The 13,249-nt window shown below is 37.2% G+C and overlaps 1 protein-coding gene across 1 annotated transcript in view; it reads right to left on the reverse strand.

The window, feature by feature from the left end:
* ABCA13 (ATP binding cassette subfamily A member 13) overlaps positions 1-13,249 on the reverse strand; it is a 570,776-nt gene that overhangs the window by 437,068 nt on the left and 120,459 nt on the right. Inside the window, 2 exon segments of the mRNA XM_049894281.1 lie at positions 932-5,698; positions 11,193-11,307. Coding sequence (XP_049750238.1) covers positions 932-5,698; positions 11,193-11,307 — 4,882 coding nt within the window.

The raw sequence follows: 13,249 nt of genomic DNA on the forward strand, positions 1-13,249 counted from the left end.
TCTCCCTTCCCTGCGGATATTCCTTCCTGACCAACACCTGTGGACAACAAGCTCATGCCCAGGGGGTTCCTGCTGTGATCTTCCCTTCCTGGCTGTCTGCCCTGCTGACTTGAAACTTGTTTAACCAGCCCCTAAAATTGTATAAGTCAATTCCTTGTATTAAATCTTTGTTCTGGTTCTGCTTCTCTGGTTGAGCCTTGGCTAATACAGATATCATGGAATAAATTGGAATTTCCTTCCAGTGTTTTCTCTGGCAACCATCAAAAGAGATGAAAAAGATAACATGTTTCTAAATGTAAAAGTCACAGTAAATGGAACCCTCTCATTTGTGATTAGACAATTAATACATCAATTCAAATTATGACCATGATATTATGCATAAAACTAAATTTTCAGTTTCACATAAAATTGAACTTCATCATTATTTTTCAAGATCCAAAAATGCAAGAATACATAATATGCAACTAATTGCCAGGGGCTGGGTTTATATGGGAGCCCTGGTGGCACAGTGGTTAAGCGCTTGGCTGCTAAGCAAAAGATCAGAAGTTCAAACCCACCAGCCGCTCTGCAGGAGAAAGACGGGGCAGTCTGCTTCCATAAAGATTTACAGCCTTGGAAACTCCATGGGGCAGTTCTACTCTGTCCTACAGGGTCACTACGAGGCAGAATCAACTCGACAGCAAGAGATTTGGTGTTAGTTTTGGTTAAGTTTGTATGTTTACTAGTTAGAAGGTAGTCATCAAAATTAACTTATGTCTATATTTTAACAAAATGTTCATTAAAACAAAATTCACTTCAAAGATCATGCAACTTAGGTATTAAGTCCAATAACAGTCCAAGTACTGTTTTTGATGTTTATATTCTCCACAAAATAAAGTGGATTGAAATGTATAAAAACTATATGAACTGTACAAAACAAAACTAGACTCACCTCATTTCTGCAATGACATCTTTGTGGAAGTCTTTTAGAAGAAGAGATATTTTGTTCTCAAAATTTTCCTTTGGCAAAAAGGAGGAGAATGCTTTCGTAAGCTGTTCCATGAAATTCACTATGCTTTGTGGAGGGAAAATTATTTGCCCACCATTTTCTGACTGTATATGGTTCAAGGTGAAGTTAATGAAGTCCACTATTTGAAGGCCAGTATCACTTAAATTCAGGGCTGCTTCTTGAGAATTCCCAAATAAGTTATTGATTGAATTAATTATGATGCTTTCCAAAAGCAACTGAATGATGGAGAAATTAGTTAGCTGTTGTTGGTTTAGCAGATGGGTAAGAAGGACAAAATCAAAATTACTTTCCTTAGAAATATTTTTGAGGTAGTCCAAAAAGGTAGTAATATCTTTAGCCAAGGAAACTACATCATCAGTTGAACTCTCATTGGCCATAACAGGAAATAATATTTGTATCATTCTGATGTAGTTTTTATTTGCATATTTATGAAGCCAGTTTCTCCTGCTCATTAGAAAATCTTCAATAATTTCTAATGTCTTCAATGATGATGAAGTCAAGCTTTCCAAAATATGGGAAAATTGCAAAGTTGTGTTTTGAAGAGCCACTGAATTTATCATTTTAATTTCTTTGTTAATTTCAGAGATCAGGTGGCTGATATTATGTTTTACGTCTTTCGCGGTTTGTTCAAACTCAAGCCACAGTTCTTCAAAGTTGTAAGGCGCTTCGTTTTTTTTAGTAAGATTTGATAATGCTTCTAAACTACTCCCTGTAAGGTTTACATTCAGAAACAGCATGAATGGAGAGACTAGAGAATTAGAACTATTTTCTGGGATCAGACCACCAGAAATTAATTTTTCTATTATTTCCAAATTTAAGGAATTATTATTTGGAAGAGACACCTCTGTACCTTCATTTATGTTAATGGTCTTGTTTAAACTACCTGCTCTATCAAAAAATTTTTCACCTGATGTAACTTTTGTGAAGTTAACATTTTTAAACACTTTTATGATTTGCAAAGCAATTTGCTTTATGGAGCCACCAGTACAAAGTTCAGAGATGCTGCCAATACTTTGATTTCCAGAAAACAAGACATATAGTAACACCTTATTCCAAAATTTTTGTATAGCTTTCACAAGAGGAGTTTTAATGTGGAAGACTTCTGACATTTCTAGAAGGATGGAATTCCAGTCCACTAATTCATGAATTACACAGACCACTTTCCTAGTCAGTTTCATCCTTGAACTTTTATTTGAACATTGTAAATTTTCATCTGGGAGAGACAGGTGGAGGTGGTCAAGTATACCAGCTACTTTTCTATAAAAGGGAGAAAAAATGAGCTTACAGGCCTCTAACTTTGGATTCTGCTGAAATTCCGATGTTGTGTGATTCCAGCACCGAATCTCAGGAAGGCAAGCTAAAGCCTCTGCAACAATAGCTGGTTTATCGGATACTAATTCAGTTATGTCTAAAAGAGTTTTTACTGCAATAGCAAAGTCTTCCTTGCTGATGCTTGAAATGGTTATGCCATGAAAGAGAGTGAAGTTAAAGACATCCTTGATGGCCTCAGTGATGTTTTTGTCGTTTATCCTCTGTAGGAGCCTGACAGCATGAGGAAGCACATAGTACATATCTACCACGACATTAACATCATCTTGAGGAAACAGGCGTGAGAGCTTCAGCAGATGGTTAATGTTCCAAGAATGGGAGCTCTCTACAAATTTTTCCATCAAGCCAACAAGCAAGTTGATCCCCAAATTGCCAGTGTCTAATCTACTGATATTCTTAAAGAAATCCATTAGGCTTTCCCTAAGCTGTTCCAGTTGATCTACTAAAAGATCTATGTCTGTCTTCTTGAGACTCTGCATGAGAGAAGACACCTTCTTTAAAACTTGAATATTGCTCGTATTTTCTTGAATGTCATGATGAATTGTGGGCATTAAGGAATTGAACACATCCCTAACCAGTTGAATACCAAGAACCACAGTTTCCATGATTTCGTGTGGAATTGTTTTTGATGAATTTTGAAGATCATGCAATAAGTTGAAGGCAAGGTAACTAGCAAAATGATAAATTGAGTTTCCTAAACTGTTCAAGTCTCTTTCCTTTGGACTGGTGGCAAACATACTTAAAAACTTTTCACTTTTGTAAGAGAAAGTATTTTCCGGGATGTTAGGAGAGATATCTTTCAGAATTTTCTGAATTTCCTTTCCCAGAAGTATTAAATGTAGCCAAATATTTTGGAATTGGTTAGGAATTTCATTTGACATTTCTGTAGGTCTTAGAAGCGATTCAGCAAAACATTTCCAGTTAGGTTGAGATGGAAGATCAAAATCTCGTGTTAACTTGTTGATAACCATCCTTACTGGATTTGTGGAATCATTTAAAAGAGTTAAAAAAATCTCAAATTTTGGTACCTTCTCTTTTTCAAAGACTTCAGTAAGTATAACATTTAGAAAGTCAGTTACATTTTTCAGGTAAATATTCACACAATTTATATTTGACTTATTCAATGAACGAAGAGGTTCCTTCATATTTAACAACCAAGAAACAAGTTTCATTGCAGTGCTTATTTTGTTTTCCATATCTTTGAAACTCCCCCAAAAGCCCCGAAGTTGGCCTTGTGAAATACTGGAGTTATACTTAGCATACAAATGGTTCATAACGTCTACCAATGCAATACATCCTTCGAGTCTGCGAGTTATGTTCTCAGAGGAAAATGTTGACTTTAACATGGCGATAATATGGAATGCCCTCTGGGAAGTATTTACATATAATAAGTCATCTTCAAAAATAAGCTTAGTAACATTGTGGAGTACCTCAGCGCAGGACAACAAATCTCGGTCATGAGATACATTTCTAAGAAATAATATTGTCTCTCTTAGCTCAGTGATGACACCTTGAAACTTTGCTTCATAATCTGTTAGATTGTTTAAAAGAAAGTGCCTTGGCAAATGTATACCTCTACCTGTATATTCTGAGCCCTTGCTTAACTCGATAAAAACTTCCAGTAAAGAATATAAAAACTCTCTGCTTATATTTGTATTCAGTGGAAATATCTTTAGCTGATATAGTGAGGTTTCCATGGTGGAAAGGGACTTCTCTACTTTGTCGGGATGAAGCGATTTTACTATAACGAATGCATCGTCTAGTGCCACCCAAAGACCACTGACATCCAGAGAATCATTCCAATCATGGAAGCCAACAGAATGAGTTACAGTTTTAAACAAATTTAACAGCAGTCTAGTAGGGCGATTAGTGAAAAATACTCCCTGGCAACTTTTAGAAAACTTCACATCACTTTCCAATTCATCCAAAAGCTGATTGAGAACAACATGAAGAGAAGTGAAAACATTTGTGTCAAACTGAAATACTTGAGATACACTTCCCCAGATTTCAGTCCACATTTGAAGCCATGAAATGGTACAGTGAGTGGCCATCAACTCATTGAATGTCCTGCCATTTGCTGAAAGGTTTGAAAGAATTTGTGCCCATGGAAGGATAAATGAAGATCTCCCATCTGTTGAATAATTTAGAGAAGAAACACTTTTATTATCCAAAGCAAAGCATTCATTACCTAACAGAGCTTCTACTGAACCATTGAAGAGTTGGCTCATATACTGAAATAAAGAAATACGAAAATCTCCATCTACTATGAACAGTTGTTCGAGGCCCGTCAAAATAGCATGGATCATTTCCAAGTCCTGACCCTCTATGGACCTCAGGGACTGGGCCTGAAGCTTCAAAAAGTGAAAAAATGAGAGCAATTGCTGACAATAAGGTAATTCAGAAATTCTACCAAGAACGCTTGTTGTCTTAGATAAAAGTGAAAATGCTTTGCTGATGCTTTGGAAATTAAATTGTTTTATAATATCCAAAATGTGTTTTGTGATTTGGGTGAGGAAAGTTAGCAACAACTCTCTGTTCTGATCGCTTAAGAAGAACTTATATATGCGCTGGTATAAAGAAAAAGAGATCTGCAGAAGGAAAGCTGAATCCTTGTCCCTGAAGACATTTCGATACATAAGAGTCAACATTTTATCAACTTCCTCTTTTTGAGATTCAGAAAGGGTTGAGAAAAGATCAGATGCATTCCTTATAGCATAGACTGTGTCCAGAGCTTCTGAAACCTGTTCCTGCCTCACAAATCCAAATTCATAGAGACTGCTTATTATTGTTTCACTTAAATCCACAAAATCCATGTTCGCAGCTAGTGTTTTAGGGCCCTTTGAATGGACCAACTGAGAAGAGTTAAATCTTTTACTACAAACCCTTCCGTCATCTGGAGCAGAAAAATTTAAAAGTGTGGACAGGTTTTCCAACTTAGCTCTTTCTCCTTCTGAAACACCATACATCCACAATTCCCATAGCTTGGGATTAAGTTGAAAAAGTATTAATTCTAAGTATCTGGATATATTTCCTGATTCCATCCTTATCCAGTGACTTTCAAGAGCTTGTATTTTTTCTATCACCTCTTTGCCAAATTTCAAAAGTTTCTGAGCATCAACAGCAGGTGGGTCTCTCTCTAAACTTTTTAAATGATTTATCCACAAAAGGCTTATATTCAGAAGCGTTTCAGTGAGAGATGAGAGGTTATGGAATTTGGGAATACTGGATGAGTTGAAAGGATTAGGCAATAATAATTTCTCCAAAAATTCCACAAATGCTAAAAGAGAGTTCATTTGTCCATCTTTGAGGGTATGTAACTTGTCTTCCATTATTAGAAGATCCTTTGTGGAATTTAAGATCCTGCAATATTAACAGAATTGCTTTAGTATTAGTAGGAAAACAATAAATTCAAGATAAACTTAAATAAATTTCCAAGATAATACACAGATTTATTTACAGTAAGACATAAATATTTACTGGACAATATATTTCTCAACAAAAAATTAAACAAATGTGAGTGTTTGAAAGTATTTTTTTTAATTGCGACTCAGGTGAAAGTTTGCAGAGCAAAGTAGTTTCTCATTAAACACTTAATACACAAATTGTTTTGTGACATTGGTTGCCAACCCCGCAATGTCTCAACGCTCTCCCTTTCTCCACCCCAGTTTTCCTGTTTCCATTTGTTTAGTTTTCTGTCCCTTCCTGCCTTCTCGTCTTTGCTTTTGGGCTGATGTACCCATTAGTCTCATATACATATTTGAACAGTGACACACATCTCTCACATGTGTTATTGTTGGCCCTATAGATTTGTCTAATCTTTTTTTTTTTTTTTTTTTAATAGATTTGTCTGATCTTTAGCTGAAGGGTGAACCTCAGGAGAGACTTCAGTACTGAGTTAAAAGGGTGTCTGGAGGCCATACTCTCAGGGTTTCTTGTTTGAAAGTATTTTAGAAATCCACAATGCAGTTGCATATATTTAGCTTAAAATGTGTTTTCTACAACTTAAAAGCAATGCATTTTAAACTATTTTACCTCATGCATTCCCATGTTTGATTATTAAAAATAACTTTGCTATTTATGGCAGAGGAATCTTAGGATTCAATTCTACATTACACCTTAAAATGTTTTGAGCTGTAGAGATGCTCCACATGGTGGGACACATCAAAAACTGTGCCTATACAATTTAAGGAAAACTGTTGGGATTGCCCATCCCAGAAGGCAATTCCAGTGGTCTTTCCACAATGCTATAAATCTCGCCACTAGGTACTCTTTATTTTAGATTGTTCTCTATAGGCACTTATGTTCAAAAGACAAAAAAGGTTCTTAGAAGAATAATTCACAAGTTACCACAATTTCACCCCATAGTAGAAATCCACACTTGTATAAGTTACTAACTCTCTTTAAAAAAAAAATCCTTTGCCATCGAGTCGACTCCAACTCATAGTGACCCTATAGAACACAGTAGAACTCCCCCATAAGGTTTCCTAGGAGTGGCTGGTGGATTCGAACTGCCAGCCTTTTGGTTAGAAGCCCTAGCTCTTAACTGCTGTACCACCAGGGCTCCCCTAACTCTAGTAGTTCAGAATTTACAAATCCATTTTTGAAGTCCTTGGTGCCCTGTTTGTTTTGGAATTCAGAGTGTTCAGACATTAGAAAGCTAGCAGCACATGTAACAGATATAAATTAATGTCCCCTGTGGAGCACTGGACCAACCAATCATCAACACGTTAATGCTTCCAATGAAATGCGTGAATGGCCTCACTAAGTGGGGTCAACAGTCTCAAATAGCTTCACCTTGGTTCTGGTCAAGTTTCTGCCAAATTAGTTTCCATGCCAACCTTAAGAAAAACTTCAATTTTCAGAGTTTTTAAAATTTCAGAATTATGGATAAGGGATTTTGACTTGTGTTGCTTATTGTATGGACAAAGAATTCATTTTGGCCTTTGTCTCTAGTTTCTGAAAAATATTCCTTGGAATTTCTTGAGCAAGGAAGTTGTCTTTGTTTTTCTAAAACAGCCAGGCAACACTTAAATATGTTCAAATGAGTAGAAGCTAATCAGGCACCACCCTGCCAACAGGCCTTAGGAAGGGAACAGGGCATGAGGCAGTCAAGTCATGCATATTCGTTGATTCATGCATATACATTAAGGTCCCAATGACTACTATAAGGGACCCTGGACCTATAGGGTCGCTATGAGTCGGGATTGACTCGACGGCACTAGGTTTGGGTTTGGACCTTAGAGCTTTCTTTTAGGAGCTTCCTGATTGGTGAGAACAACCACCCACTGGAGAGGGTGGTACATCCCTGGGGGTAGTGGAAGCCCTGTGCTAGGATTTCTCCCAGACCTTGCATCTCTTTGCATGTATCTTTTCTGGTTATAATAAATGAGTAACTGTAAGTACAGGTAATCATCTCTATGAATTTTGTGAGCCATTATAGATAATTAACAAATCCACAGAGGGCAATGAACCAGCAGGGACTGGCAGGACAGAACCCTAACTTGTGAAGACCCAGCTCTGGGAAAGGCTGTACAAGCAGTCAATGAAGAAGGGTAGAATACTTCTAAGCTTGTGACCTAGCCTCAGGGGATTGGGGGGCGGTGGAGGGGTGGGGGGAGCAGTGCGGCTGGTGTTAAGTGCAGGGAGTTGCACAGGCTCCTAAGCCTACAGCCGGTACCCAATGACCTGGCCCCAGGTGGCCCAGGATGTATTGACATGGTCCCAGGTAGTCAGGGATGAAGTCTGACCTAACTGTGGGTGGTTAGGGTCAGAAAGGAAGTGCCACGGATGTGGTTGGTGAAGAGGATCATGGCGATGTGGGAAGGTGAAACCTGGATCCACTTCCAGGTGGGAATTGAATTCAGAGTGATCCTTACTATGCAGTTAGTGACAAAGGTGGAAGTTTTCCCACCTTGCCCCCTTTTCAGTGCAGTTTGCAGCACAACTATTAATGCGTTAAGGGTGAATGACTTTCTAAATGTTTTTAACCCTTTATCCCTGCTGTGTAACTTACTCTCTGGCTTATGATAGATCAAATGCAGGAATATTGTTTTCCTGTCTAATAGCTGAGATCTGAGCACAGAAAAAATATAAGCTTAATTTAATTTAATTGTTATTTGTAGGATGGGAAGTAGCTACTTTGAAGCATGGGACATTGAAAACACTACCTAAGAAAAATTCCCATCAGGAGAGAGAAAGCTATGCCATTAGAAATCCAATATAAGCCTTGCCTCATTCCCATTCTTGCCTAAACCCAGTCCTGCTTAGAAATATACGCACAACTACAATGCAAGTGGCTATGCAATAATAGAGAACACAAAACTTTATTTTTTTTTAATATGAGGAGCTGACAGGATGATGAAGTAGTAATAGTAGTAACTAGTACCAGTAGTAGTAATATTGCTACATGTTTTTACATCGCTTTGCAGTTTATCGGTCTCTGGGTGCTATAAATGACGTATGCTCACCTACTAGCCTAGTTTGAACCCACGCAGTGGCACTGGAGAAGAAAGGCCTCAAGATCTACTTCCTTAAAGATTACCACCAAGAAAACTCTATGAAGCATGGTGCCTCTGTCATGAATTGAATTGTGTCCCCCCAAAATATGTGTCAACTTGTTTAGACCATGATTCCCAGTATTGTGTGGTTGTCCTCCATTTTGTGATTGATGTAATTTTCCTATGTGTGGTAAATTCCAGTCTCTGCCTATGGTTAATGAGACAAGATTAGGTTATGTTAAAGAGGATTAGGGTGGGATGTAATACCCTTACTCAGGTTACACCCCTGATCCAATGTAAAGGGAGTTTTCCTGGGGTGTGATATGCATCACCTTTTGTCTTATGAGAGATAAAAGAGAGAAGCAAGCAGAGAGACAGAGGGATCTCATAAGACAAGAAAGCAACGTCAGGAGCAGAGCCTATCCTTTGGACTCGAGGTTCCTGAGTTGAGAAGCTCCTAGAGCAGAGGAAGATTGATGACAAGGACCTTCCCTGAGAGCTGACAGAGAGAGAAAGCCTTCCCCTGGAGTTGGCACACTGAATTTGGATTTCTAGCCTCCTAGACCGTGAGAGAATAAATTTCTCTTTGTTAAAGCCATCCACTTGAGGTATTTCTGTTATAGAACCCCTATATGACTAAGACAGTCTCCATGAGTCAGAATCAACTTGACGGCAATGGCTTTATACACTTACACAACTACAATCTTGATTTCTCCAACAGCGTTTTAAGGTAGAAGTCATTAATTCCATTTTATGGAAAAGGAAACTTTTTGAATTTTTTAGTTAACATATTCACACTATTATGTGACAGAAATCAGACATGACTCGGGTTTTTTTTCCATTTCAAGTTCAGATTTCTTCATTTAAATTGTACTTGATGCAAATTTGTATTTACTTAATGATTTCCTTTTGCATTCATTAAATCAGTAACTAGTTATCTAGAATCTGTCATGAAGGACATTGTGCCAGTTGCTAGGACATCTGTATTATAGATAGACATCAGTACTATAGACAGAGGATTAAACAGGACAGTGGACACATGTAGTTTAGTTTTTTGGTTGTCTTGCTAGGGCTATTAGATATTTGAGAATTTCAAGAAAGTGAGGAATTATGCATCAGACATGAGCGAAAGGCTTCTTCTCCAGAGAGTCTATCCCATTGTCATTTCTCCTGTGACTATTAAAAAAAAATAAAACAGGTGGTGTCGAATCTGTTCTGACTCATGGAGATCCCAAGTGTTACAGAGTAGAACCACTCCATAGGGTTTTCTTGGCTGTAATATTTGCATAAGCATGTCACCAGGCCTTTCTTTCATGGTGGCTCCGGATAGGTTCAAACTGCCAACCTCTATAGCTGGGCTTAAAAAGTTTCCCCAGGAGTGATGATTCCCAGGTTTAGACAGAGGCAGCAGAATGGTTCTCCACTTTTGGTGTGCACCAGAACCACCTGTAGGGTTTGTTAAATATACTAAAACATAGGTGGTGCACACACAGGGGAAGATTTAGTATGCCTGGAAAAAGGCCCAGGCATTTGCACATTTAGCAAACTTCACAGGAAAGTCTGATTCATTCCCAATTTTGAAAGCTACTGTTGTAATGCACAACTTCTGCCCCATTGCCAACCCTATATACCCTGCAAAAATAAAGTGTGCCTTTAAACTATATACAATACCCATTATTATACAGAAAAATATCCATTTCAACACATATGCCGAAACAGCAGAGCAATAAATAATCTGGCATATTTTGTTCCAAAGATCACTTCTGTCCCAAAAGTCTCCAAAACTACCAGAATCTAAATCTTAGATCCTATGTATAAACCCTAAGAAATAGATACGATTATTTTTGAAATGGCCATTTTATTTTCGGAATATTTATTACAAATTGCATTAACTATTTTTGATCCAAGATTCTATAGCAGAATCCTGATCAAAAGGGAGGCACAAAGCCATGACCCTAGATCTTCCGATGGAGGTAGTCTTACTACTATAAACTGTATTTCCACTACAAATCAAGGAAAATGTGCCTATGTGTCACTAAAAAAAAACATTGCCATCGATTCTGACTGATAGTGACCCTATAGAACAGCATAGAACTGCCCCATAGAGTTTCCAAAGAGCACCTGGTGGATTTGAACTGCCAGCCTTTTGGTTAGCAGCTGTAGCACTTAACCACTACGCTACCAGGGTTTCCCTATGTGTCATATATTCTATTAAACAAATATTTATTGAGCACTTAGTATGAAGCACTGTGTTAATATCTAAGTCAATATCTTAAGGTTTATAGCATGCCTATGCTAAAATTAGGTTTTGCTTATCTTCAGAGGATACTTTAGGAGTTTGAATTCTGAAAACTTACCTAGATATTGAAGCTATTGGTGACTTGAGTAAGTTATTCAGAAATAAAAAATAATTATCACTGATGATTTTCCAATCCATGTTTTCTTCATAACAAGGAGATTCCTCAGAGAAAGCTGAATAATGAAAGCATTTCATATATTGATTGCAAGTTGGATAAACAGACAAATCTAGTAACACAAAAAATTCTATGATAGTTCAGTGAATATGGTTGAAATTTTTAAAAAGGAAGATTTGAAATCCTTCTAATTTTACTTCTGCTTCAGGCAAGGTGAAGTAACAGGAACTGGGTTTACCCTCTCACTTGAAATAATTGAAAAATGGACAAAAAACATGAAATAATGATTTTCAAGACATTGAACATCAAGCAGTGAAGGATGGTGATACCTGAGAGACAAAACAAACAAGGTAAGACTTCCAATTATCCCAGCTTACTGCCTTTTTTTTTTTTTTTTTTTTACTGCCTTAAGAGAGTGTCCAGGTCACAGCACAGGAAGGAGGAACCTACAGATGTCCTGAGTTGAGGAGACACTGCTTAGAGTCTGGAAAGACCGAGGCAGCTTGAGGTCTCAGACCTAGCACTAGAAAGGAGAGAGCTCCACAAAGGGAGAACCACGGAGATCTGCAGAGTGCCTCTTTTGTGTATTCACCTGAGAACTGATCAACCTATGCTTGCAAGGAAACTACCTAAGACTGGGAAAAGAACTTCCCAAAAGAATAAGTGTCCCACAATCACACAGGGCCAGAAGCAACATTTATTTCTATTAGCCAGGCTAGAAATTCTCATGATTCATTAGATATTGAATTGAGTATGCAGAATGGTCTTGCTGCAGTAGAGGGGAATATTTACAAGTAAACCGAGCACAGCTCTAGTCCTGCCTAACAAATATTAAAAGGAAGACATGAAGGATCAAACTATTTTCAAATCATTTAACTGCATCCCAAAATAAAGCCAAGAATATTTACAGGACTGCAAAGCTAACCAGAACAAAACAAGGTAAAATTCATAACTTCTGCCATTCAATCAAGAATTACCATGCATGCAAAGAGGTACGAAAATTTGACTCATAATTAGGAGAAAATTTATTCACTCAAAATTCACCCAAAGCTGACATAAAGGTTAGAATTAGCAAAGAACATAAAACATATTAAATGGGAATAGCATGATATCAATTTAGACTCATACTGACCCTACAGGACAGAGTAGAACTGCCCCACAGGGTTTCCAAGGAATAGCTTGTAGATTACAGCTGCCAACCCTTTGTTGAACAGCCGAGCTCTTAACCACCAAGGCTCCAAATGTCCCCAGAAGAAGGTGGAACGCTTCAAAATGAATTTGAAAAAAAAAAAAGAACATAACTTCATGATACTATAAATGCACTCAAAATGTAAAGATATAAATAGGTTAAAAGTAAAAGGATGGAAAAAGACATCTTAACACTACTGAAAATGAAGCTGAAGTGACTATATTACTAATAAACAAAGTAGATTTCAGAGCAAAGAATATTATCAGGGACAAAGAAGTTTATTTCATAACATGAAGTTATCGATTAATCAAGAAGACATAACAATTCTAAACGCTTATACACCTTATAACAGAGTTTTAAAATACATGAAACAAAAACTGATAGAACTACAAAGAGAAATAGACAAATCCACAATTGTACTTGGAGATTTTAATACCCTTTTCTTAATAATTGAAAGAATAAGATGACAAAATATTTGAACATAAACAACTTCATTTGATTAATGTTTATAGAACATTCCATCCAACAAAAACACAACATATATTTTTCCCAAGTGGACATGGAATACTTACCAAGAGAGATCATATTTTGGGCCATAAAAGAAGTCTCAAGAAATTTAAAAAGATCAAAACCACACGTGGTATGTTTAATGACAAAGATTGAATTAAGTTAGAAATCAGTAACAGGCATATATCTGGAAAGTCCCAAATTATTTGGAAACCAAATTACATACTTCTAAATAACTCATGGATCAAAGAAGTAAGGAGGGAAATTAGAGAGTACTTTGAACTGAATGAAAATGAAAGCACAA

The sequence above is a fragment of the Elephas maximus genome, chromosome 8, assembly GCF_024166365.1.
Source record: "Elephas maximus indicus isolate mEleMax1 chromosome 8, mEleMax1 primary haplotype, whole genome shotgun sequence".
In the NCBI taxonomy this organism is placed as follows: Eukaryota; Metazoa; Chordata; class Mammalia; order Proboscidea; family Elephantidae; genus Elephas; species Elephas maximus.